Source organism: Erinaceus europaeus, chromosome 10 (genome assembly GCF_950295315.1).
Source record: "Erinaceus europaeus chromosome 10, mEriEur2.1, whole genome shotgun sequence".
Taxonomy (NCBI): domain Eukaryota; kingdom Metazoa; phylum Chordata; class Mammalia; order Eulipotyphla; family Erinaceidae; genus Erinaceus; species Erinaceus europaeus.
This window is the reverse complement of record NC_080171.1, coordinates 78,482,828-78,493,876: the sequence shown is the minus strand read 5'-3', so window position 1 is coordinate 78,493,876 and position 11,049 is coordinate 78,482,828. Positions and strand designations below refer to the sequence as shown.

At 46.1% G+C, this 11,049-nt stretch overlaps 1 protein-coding gene across 1 annotated transcript in view; it reads left to right on the top strand.

The window, feature by feature from the left end:
* The first annotated feature begins 1,737 nt into the window (after positions 1–1,737).
* Positions 1,738–11,049, top strand: part of SSU72 (SSU72 homolog, RNA polymerase II CTD phosphatase) — a 42,922-nt gene continuing 33,610 nt past the window's right edge. Inside the window, exon 1 of the mRNA XM_007529485.3 lies at positions 1,738–2,110. Coding sequence (XP_007529547.1) covers positions 1,941–2,110 — 170 coding nt within the window. The 5' untranslated portion in view covers positions 1,738–1,940. The remainder of the gene's footprint in view (positions 2,111–11,049) is intronic.

The window sequence follows — 11,049 nt, the reverse complement described above, 5'->3', positions numbered from 1 at the left end:
TCCCATGCCTGAGGCTCTGAGGTCCAAGGTTCAATCCCCCCATATCACCATAAGCCAGAGCTGAGCACTGCTGTTAAGACATTAAAATAAATCAATCCCATTGTAAACCTGCTAGATTTCCCCTACAAACTCCCAATTTTTTTAAAAAAATTTCTTTTTTCATGAGAAAGATAGGAGAGAAAACCAGACATCACTCTGATATATGTGCTGCCAGGGATTGAACTCGGGACCTCATATGGTTGAGAATCCAGCGCTTTTTTTTTTTTTTAAACAATTTTATTTATTCCCTTTTGTTGCCCCCCCCCCCTTTTTTATTGTTGTTGTCGTCCAATATGGTTGAGAATCCAGTGCTTTATCCACTGCGCCACCTTCCGGACCACAACTCCCAATATCTTTTTCTTATTTTTTTTAACCAGAGCACTGCTCAACTCTGGTTTATGGTAGTGTGTGGGGTTGAACCTGGGACTTTAGAGCCTCAGGCACGAGACTTTTTGCATGACCATTATTCTATCTACCCTCCACCCCAGACTCACAATTTCTTTGCCTCTTTGCTGCCGGCTTCTCCTAGCCTTTTGTATTTTTATTTTATTTTTAATATTTATTCCCTTTTGTTGCCCTGTTGTTTTATTGTGTTGTTATTGATGTCATCGTTGAATAGGACAGAGAGAAATGGAGAGAGGAGAGGAAGGCAGAGAGGGGGAGAAAAAGATAGATACCTGCCCAACTGCTTGTGAAATGAATCCCCTCCGGGGAGCTGGGGGCTCGAACTGGGATCCTTACGCCTGCACCGGTGCTTAACCCGCTGTGCTACCGCCCGACTCCCCCCACCCTTTTAACGATTTTATTTATTTATTTATTTATTTATTCCCTTTTTGTTGCCCTTGTTGTTTTTATTGTTGTTATTGATGTCGTCGTTGTTGGATAGGTCAGAGAGAAATGGAGTGAAGAGAAGACAGAGAGAAGGAGAGAAAGACAGACACCTGCAGACCTGCTTCACCGCCTCTGAAGTGACTCCCCTGCAGGTGGGAAGCCGGGGGCTCGAACCCGGATGCTCACGCCGGTTCTTGCGCTTTGCGCCACGTGCACTTAACTCGCTGTGCTACCGCCCGACTGCCAAAGATTTTATTTATTAATGAGACCTGCTTCACTGCCTGTGCAGCGACTCCCCTACAGGTGGGGATTTGGGGGCAGAGAATCCAGTGCTATATCCACTGCGCTACCTTCCGGACCACAAACTCCCAATTAGATAGGACAGAAAGAATGGAGAGAGGAGGGGAAGACAGTGAGGAGGAGAGAAAGATAGACACCTACAGACCTGCTTCACCGCTTGTAACGCGACTCCCTTACAGGTGGGGGCCGGGGGGTGGTGGTGGTCGTCTCGAACCCGAATCCTTCCGCCGGTCCTTGCGCTTCGCGCCACGTGCGCTTAAGCCGCTGCGCTACCGCCCAACTCCCGCCTTCTGCCTCTCCGGTCTGCTATATGTTCCCAATCAAGACTACTTTGCCTTTTTCTTTAGTGAATCCTTTAAACCCGTGCCCCTGGCTACATTGTCTCCTCAAAGCCACAACGTTACAACGCTTTCCCCGTTTGCACAAGCTGGTGTGGGAGTTTTCCCAAAAAGCAAACACTCAGGGAGGAAATCAGAGGGACTACAGGGATTGTCTTCCGGGATCACGGCGCGACATTGTGATGTCATGGCACTGCGACGCGCACGAAGGCAGTAGGGCGTTGTGACGTCAGGACTCAGAGTGGGACGCCTCAGGGTCGAGCGCAAAGCCGGTCTTGGTGACACCCGCTGAGGGCTGCGGGCTTCTGACGCCGATCCTCCGACGGGATTTCCTTCCGCCTTAGGGTTTGGGCCGACGCTGGAGTACCTCCGTGTCTACGCCCGCCCCCCGCGCGCCAGACGTGCTGCAATCCGGCGTCGGCTGCGCGCGTCATGACTTCCGGTCGCGGCGCTCGCCATCTTGCTCGCGCTGAGGCACCGCGGGGTGGGAGCCCCGAGGGAGGCGCGGACGGTGCGGCCGCCATGCCGTCGTCGCCGCTGAGGGTGGCGGTGGTGTGCTCGAGCAACCAGAACCGGAGCATGGAGGCGCATAACATCCTCAGGTAGTGCGGGCCTCCAGCTGCCCCTCCGCCCTGGCCGCGCTTCCCGGCCCGAGCTGTGCGGAAGCAGCCCCGGCTCCTAGCCCGGGCTTAGTGGCAGCGGCCTAGTTCTCGGTCCTGCTTCCCAGTCCGGGCTGGGCGCGCTGGCTTCTGGCTTGACCCGGGCAGCGTCTTCCTGGTTGAAGCGGGGCTCCCGGCTCCCTGCCCCAACCGGGGCGCCGCGAGGAGGAGACGGGCTCGGTCGGCCGTGCTGCTCGCTCGCCTGCGTCTGGCTTCGTGGAAAAGCCCAGGGCCCAGCCACGGCGTCCCCGGGGAAGCCGGAGAGCGGGTGCCGTTTGTATCCATTTTAAAAGCACGCGTGTCAGTGCACCCCCAAGCCTGCGGGTCTTCGGTAAAGCCTCTCCAGTGCGTCTAAGAATTGGGGTCCCCGAGGCGGTGGTGGCCCAGGCGTGTCATTACTAAACCTGAAACACTTGCACATCTGCAGCCGAGATCAAGTCTTAAAGAAGAGAAAAGGGAAACGACATATTTCATTAGCTTCATGGACCTAAGAGATTTGTCTGCCTTTTCAAATGTCATGTGAAAAGGTCCTCCATTCTTTAAAGGCTTCAAGGTTTCTTGTTTATATTCCTCCACCAATTTTTTCTCTTCAGTTTCACATTATAAACCAGGAGGTTTGTCAGAAGTTAAAGTTTGGTGTACGTGTCAACTTTGATAGTGAAACAAAGTTGAAACGCCACTCCTCCCCTAGCCCAAATTTTCATATAAGAACTTTAAAGAAAGCAAGGTTTACTGGTTTTTACTCCTGAAAATTAGTCTAACATCCCACCCACCCACCCTTCTTTTTTTTTTTTTTTTTTTTTTTTTTAATGAGAGAGTGACACCAGAGCACTGACTGCAGAGTCAAATCCCAAGCCCCGGGCTGGCAAAGCGAGCCTGTACAAGCTAAGCCACCCCTCTGGACACCCATTCCTTTTTTTTTGTTTGTTTTAATTTCTTTATTGGGGAATTAATGTTTTACATTCGACAGTAAATATAATAGTTTGTGCATGCATAACATTTCCCACTTTTCCATATAACAATATAACCCCCACTAGGTCCTCTGGTTTTTCTTTTTTTTTTTTTTTAAGATTTTATTTATTTATGAGAAAGACAGGAGGAGAGAAAAAGAACCAGACATCACTGGCACATGTGCTGTGGGGGATCGAACTCGGGACCTCACGCTTGAGAGTCCAAAGGTTTACCAAGGCGCCACCTCCCGGACCACACCCATTCCTTTTTTAAATGAATTGGGAAGTTATGAGTTAACTCTTCATAGCATTTGTCCACAGCATACATTTAATATCATTAGAAAAAGATTAACTTAACAGAAGACAGCAATAAGGAGAGAAGCAGAGCATCACTGGCACATGCAATACTGGGGATGATCAGACCCCCATGCTCTAGTCTGGGCTAGTTAATGTCATTTCTTTGTAGAGTGTGATATACTTAGAACCTTGCCAGGGACAAAAATTCATGCTTGAGTCCAACACCCTACTTATTGCGCCACCTCCTGTGTCAAGTGAAGGATGGTTTATTTTATTTATTTTAAGGCAGTGTGTGTGTGCGAGGGAAAGGGAGAGGGACCGAAACCCGACCACACATCTTCATTTTGTTGCCCATTTTGTCGTTATTGTTATTGTTGCCATTGATGTTATTGGAGAGAGGAGGGGAAGATACCTGCAGACCTGTGAAGCGACTCCCCTGCAGGTGGGGAGCCGGGGCTCAAACTGGGATCCTTATGCGGGTCCTTGGGCTTTGCACCATGTGCTTAGCCCGCTGCGCTACCACCTGATGCCGAAGGTTGTTTTTAAATAGGACTTGATAAATGAAAAAAGTTGTTTTAAAACTAGAAGTATGCTGGAATAGCTGGGCCTTATCTTCAAACTATATATACCTGTTGAGTTATTGGAAGGTTGGTGAATTTGAGCAAAAGGATACAAGAATCATAAAGGTAGAAAATTACTCAAGGGATTATTATTATTTTGGTGTCAGGGACAGAATCCAGGACCTCACATTCAAAAGCATGCATTGTACAGTGAAGGTACATCCCTGTCCACAAGGAAAATTTCGTGCCATCCGTCAGAATAACAAGGGGTAGTGGTCTCCACCTCATTCTGCAGGTTCTGACATGTCTGCATAGATATTGGGATGGAAAATGCTTTTTGACAGCTTATAGTAACTTTTTTTATGATATCAGTTTTGATGTCATGCTCATCTGCTTCCTGAAACAGTCACTGTAAGATGGCAAATCCTTGTTTACTTCAAAGTGTTAATAGCTGGCACATGATGTGGGGGTCTCCTGTGCAAAGGGGGTCTATAGAAGACCCTTGCAAGTAAGTAGGTAATCTCATGTATTCTTTTATCCTCTTCAGATTAGCTTCTGAAATAAAGTCATAATGGAACCAAAGTAGATAAGTTTAGGGTAACATACATTATTGATATAATGTAGATGAAATTGTTTTAGAAATGAGTTCATTTGCATTACAAATAGTAACATTTTGCAAAAAAATTCTCACTGTAGGAAATAAATGAAAGATAAAAATCACTAGGTGGGGATAGATTAGCATAATGGTTATGCAAAGAGACTCATGCCTGAGGTTCCAAAGGCCCAGGTTTAATCCCCTGCACTATTATAAACTAGAGCTGAGTAGTGCTCTGGTAAAAAAATAAATAAATAAATAAAAATTACTTACAGGACTGGGAAATAACTTAGTGGGTAGAGTGCATGCTTACTTTGAGTGAGACCCTGGGTTGAATCTTTTTTTCTTTTTTAAAGATTTTATTTATTAGGAAGATATCAGGACAGTTAAAGAACCAGACATCACTCTGGTACATGTGCTTCCGGGGATTGAACTCAGGACCTCATGCATGAGAGCCCAGTGCTTTATCCACTGCGCCACCTCCCAGACCACAAAGGTTGAATCTTTAGTAACACATGGAAGGACCAAGGATAGCACTAGAAGAAACACTAGGTGATGGAGCAGTGCTTTAGTCTCTCACTTTTAGTGCTTAGGATTTTAAAAATTGGCCTGGAAAGGCCAGTTCATTCTCCAACACCCCGACTAAAGGATAGATTACTTGAGAACCAGGAGAGTAATTCACTGGGTAGAGTGCATACATTTTTATGCAAAACCCAGACTCAATTCCCTCGTCACTGTGTGGGAGTACTATGCAAAGGGAAAGCTTGGTAACCAGATGAATCATATTGCAGTATCCTCCTGCTTCCCCATCTGTCACCCTTTGTCCAAGGGGGGCTATAAAAGTACTTTTTCATTTTATGTATTTCCTTAGTGTGTGTGTGTGTGTGTGTGTGTATATATATATATATATATATTATATATATATATATAATTTTAATAATTTTTTTGTATTTATTTTCCCTTTTGTTGCCCTTGTTTTTTATTGTTGTAGTTATTGTTGTTGTTATTGTCATCATTGTTGGATAGGGCAGAGAAATGGTGAGAGAAGGGGAAGATGGGAAGAGAAAGATGAACACCTGCAGACCTGCTTTACCGCCTGTGGAGCGACTTCCCTGCAGGTGGGGAGCCAGGGGCTCGAACCAGGATCCTTCTGCCGGTCCCTGCGCTTTGCGCCATGTACACTTACAATAGCTGCGCTATTGCCTGACTCCCTATTATTGTATTTGTTGCAGAGAGACAGCCAGAAATCGAGAGGGAAGAGGGTGATAGGGAGAGAGGGAGGGAGGGGTAGATAGCATAATGGTTATGCAAAGAGTCTACTGCCTGAGTCTCCAGAGTCCCAGGTTCAGTCCCCTGCACCACCCTAAGCCAGAGCTGAGCAGTGGGGAGAGAGATAGAGACACTGGCAACACTGCTTCACCACTCACAAAATTTTCCCACTGCAGGTGGAGACCCGGGGCTCAAACCCAGGTCCCTGCTCATTGTAACATGTACTCAACCAGGTTCACCATCACCTCGATCCCCTCCTTAAAATTTTGTTATGCACATTTTAGTGAGACCAAAACTATTACTATATGGAGTAGATTACAGAACGATATTTTGGTCTCACTAAAATGTGCAACAACAATAACTACAACAATAAAACAAGGGCAACATAAAGGAAAATAAATATATTTTTTAAAGGAAACATTGACAAAACCATAGGATAAGAGGGGTACAACTTCACACAATTCCCACCACCAAACTCTGTATCACATCCCCTTCCCTGATAGCTTTCCTATTCTTTACTCTGGCAGTATGGACCCAAGATCATTGTGGGATGCAGAAGGTTGAAGGTCTGGCTTCTGTAATTGCTTCCCTGATGAACGACAAAAAAAAAGTCATTTTGTATAACCATTATGCAGTCTCCCCAGCACTGGTGATGTGTTTATGTATTTATTTATTTTGCCACCAGGGTTATTTATTGCCAGGGCTCTACCAATCCACCACTCCTGGCAGCCGCTTTTTCCCCCTCTATATTATTAAGTAGAACAAAGAAATTGAGAGAGGAAGGGGAGATAGAGACAAAGGAAAAAAACCACTCAAAAAGCGTTCACCACTCAAAAAGGCTTTAACCACTCAAAAGCTTTCCCCCTGCAGGTGGAGAAAGGGAGCTCGAACCCAGGTCCTTGAGCATTGTTAACATGTGCACTCAACCAGGTGTGCCACCACCTGGCCTCTGGTGTCTCTCTTTATCTCTCTCTCCTTTTTTTTTTTGCCTCCAGGGTTATAGCTGGGGCTTGGTGCTGGTAGCCATTTTTTTCCATCTTACTGGATAGGACAGAGAAACTGAGAGGAGGGGGAGACAGAGAGGGAGAGAGAAAGACCTGCTTTACCACATGTGAACTAGGATCCTTGTGCTTAGTACTAAGTGCTTAACCCACCACTGCCTGGCTCCCAAGTTTTTTTTTTTTTTTAATCTTTATTTATTGGATAGAGACAGCCAGAAATCAAGAGGGGAAGGAAAGATAGAGAGGGAGAGAGACATCTGCAGCTCTGCTTCACTGCTTGTGAAGTTTTCCCCCTGCAGGTGGGGACCAGAGGCTTGAACCCAGGTCCTTACACATTGTAACATGTGCACTCAATTAAGTGTGCCACCACCTGGCCACCTTTTTAAAATTTTTATTGTCTAGAGACAGCCAGAAATTGAGAGCGTAGGGGAGACAGAGAGGGAGAACCTGCAGAACTGCTTTACCACCCACAAATTTTCCCCCTGCAGGTGGGTTCCAGGGGCTTGAACCTGAGTCATTGTGCATTGTGTTGTGTGCTCAAACAGGTGTGCCAATACCTGACCCCATCTCTATATATCTGGTGAAAAAAATCATCCAGAAGCATTGAAGTAGTGTATTTAGGAGAGCCCAGTGACATCAAAAAGAAGTGTAAGCCAGTGTATTTCTCTGCCATTTGTGACACTGGTTTTATTTCTATATTTTTGCAGCACCAGGACCTTGAACATGGAGAATTTCACTGCTTCTGAGCCGACTTGTTCATTCTTTTTATTTCAGGTAGAAAGAAGCAGATTATGCTGGTTATGTGTGTTGTCAGGCATGGAATTAAGAATACTTGTGGCCTGCTCTTTGCTAGGCCATCCTAGAAGAAGAAGCAGTAGAACACCAGTGGTCTCAGACAGTCAGAGGCCAGGAACAGCGAGCGGCCCAGAGAAGGGATGGAAGAACTGTGGGGGAGGTGGGAAGCTTAATGGTGTGTTTGTCACACACTTGGCACAAAACCGAAGCCTAGGAGCTTCTTGGTTCTTTTAAGAAAACTTTAGGGGGGGAGTCAGGTGGTAGCTCAGTGGGTTAAGCGCAGGTGGCGCTAAGTGCAAGGACTACTGTAAGGATCCTGGTTCGAGCCTCCCCCCCCCCCCCCCCCCGGCTTCCAGTCTACAGGGTAGTTGCTTCATAGGTGGTGAAGCAGGTCTCTACCCTCTCTATCCTCCCCTCCTCTTTCTGTCCTATCCTACAACAACGATAGCAATAACAACAATAATAACTACAACAATTAAACAACAAGGGCAACAAAAGGGAATAAATAAGGATTAAAAAAACAACAACTTTAGGACAGGGTAGATAGTATAATGGTTCTGCAAAGAGACTTTTGTGCCTGAGGGTCCGAAGTCCCAGGTTCAATCCCCACACCACTACCAGAAGCCAGAGTTGAACAGTGCTCTGATTTCAAAAAAAGAAGAAAGAAAACTTTAAATTTAGGGCTGGGTAGTGGCACATATGTGTATCTGGTTAAGAGCATGGCTTGGGCTGGGTGGTGGTGCACCTGGTTGAGTGCACATGTTACAATGTGCAAGGACCTGGGTTCGAGCCCCCAGTCCCCACCTGCAGGGGGAAAGCTTTGCAAGTGGTGAAGCAGTGTTGCAAGTGTCTCTGTCTCTCTCTCTTCTGTCTCTCTTACCCCCTTCCCTCTCGATTTCTGGCTGTCTCTTCAATAAATAAAGATAATTTTAAAAAATTATATTTATTTATTCCCTTTTGTTGCCCTTGTTGTTTTTATTGTTGTAGTTATTATTGTTGTCGTCGTTGTTGGATAGGACAGAGAGAAATGGAGAGAGGAGGGGAAGGCAGGGGGGGGGGAGAGAAAGATAGACACCTGCAGACCTGCTTCACCGCCCATGAAGCGACTCCCCTGCAGGTGGGGAGCCGGGGTTCGAACCGGGATCCTTATGCCGGTCCTTGTGCTTTGCGCCACCTGCGCTTAACCCGCTGCGCTACAGCCCAACTCCCTTAAAAATTTTTTTAAAGAGAGCATGGCCTCAAGGTTGGATGGTTACATACCCAGTTGAGCTCACATATTAGGGTGCATAAAGACCCAGGTTTGATCCTTCCACCCCCACTTGCCATGGGAGAAGCTTCAGAAGTAGTGAAGCAGGTATCTGTTTTTCACTCAATCTCTCAATCTCCCTTTTCCTCTCAATCTCTGTATTATGCAATAAAATAGGGAGAAGGAGGGGGTGGCCATGAGGAGTGGTGGGTTCATAGTGCCAGCACTGAGCCCTATCGATAACCCTGGTGGCAAAATATATATTTATAAATATATAAAAATATATATTATACACACACACACATTGCCTCCAGGGCTTGGTGCCTGCAGTACGAATCCATTACTCCTGATGGCCATTTTTTCCCTTTTTTTTTTTTTATTGGATAGGATTGAGAGGAGGGGAAGATAGGGGAAGAGAAAGATAGGCACCTGCAGACCTGCTTCACCACTTGTGAAGCAACTCCCCTACAGGTGGGGAGCCAGGGTCTCGAACTAGGATCCTTATGTTGGTCCTTGCGCTTTGAGCTATGTGTGCTTAACCCGCTGCCCTACCGCCTGACTCTCATCATCACTCTTTTTTTTTTCCTCCAGGGTTATTGCTGTGCTCGGTGCCTGCACCATGAATCCACCGCTCCTGGAGGCCATTTTTTTCCCCTTTTGTTGCCCTTGTTATAACCTCATTGTGGTTATTATTGCCATTGTTGATGTTGTTCGTTGTTGGAAAGGACAGAGAGAAATGGAGAGAGGAGGGGAAGATGGGGAGAGAAAGATAGACACCTGCAGACCTGCTTCACCGTCTGTGAAGTGACTCCCCTGCAGGTGGGGAACCCGGGGCTCGAACTGGGATCCTTACGCCGGTCCTTGCGCTTAGCATCAGATGCACTTAACCCACTGCGCCACTGCCCGACCCCCAACATCACTCTAGAGATTAAACTCAAGACATTAGGTTTGATAGTCCAACACTTTATCCACTGTGCTTTATCAATTTGCTCTCAATTCTTTGCTCCTCATGCAGTTAACCAGCTGCACTACCGCCCGACTCCCTAAAACTATAATTTATTTTGGATGAGACAGAAATTGATGGGAGGAGAAAGACACCTGCAGTACAATTTTGCCTCATTTAATTATTTATTATTGCTACCAGAGTTATCACTGGGCTATTTTTTCTCCCCTCCCCCCCCTTTTTTCCTTTCTACTGTATTTGATAGGATAAAGAGAAATTGAGAAGGGAGTGGGAGAAAGATACCTGCAGACCTGCTTTACCACTAGTGAAGTGTCTCCTCTGCAGTTGGAATGGGGGGCTTGAACCCAGGTCCTTGCACTTTTACATCCAAAGTGATAGCCTCTGTACTTCCTCCTAGGCCACTAGAATAGTCATTGAAATGATTTTGAGCTGCCAGGAAGGTGACTCGGCAGTAGAATGCAGAACTTGCCTCCCTAAATCCCATGTGTGCCAGAGCAGTACTCAAAGAGGGAGAGAGAACCAGAGCATCACTTTTTTTTTTAAAGATTTTTTTATATTTTAGTGAATTTTTAAAATTTATTTCTCTTTTTGTTGCTCTTGTTTTTTTATTGTTGTTGTAGTTATTGTTATTGATTTCATCATTGTTATATAGGACAGAGAAATGGAGAGAGGAGGGCGATACGGGGAGAGAAAAGATAGACACCTGCAGACCTGCTTCACCCCAGACCTGCTTCACCGCTTGTGAAGTGACTCCCTTGTAGGTGGGGAGCCAGGGGCTTGAACCAGGATTTTTACTTGGTCCTTGCGCTTTGTGCCATGTGTGCTTAACCCGCTGCACTACCGCCTGACTCCCAGCATCACTCTTGAGATCAAACTCAAGACCTTAGGTTTGATAGTCCAACACTTTATCCACTGTGCTTTATCACAGTGCTCTCAATTCTTTCTCATATCTTTATTTATTTATTGGATAGAAACGGCGATAAATTGAGAGGGAAGGGAATGAAAGAGAGGAAGAAAGACAGACACTTGCATCACTCCTTCCCACTCCAAAAGCTTTCCCCTTGTTGGTAGGGACCAGGAGCTTAAAGCTCTGTCCATGCACATTGCACATTTTAGTATGTGCACTCAACCAGGTGTGCGGCCACCCAGCCCCTGAAATAATACATCTTTTCGTATAGATGTTCTTTTTTCCTTCCTTCCTTCCT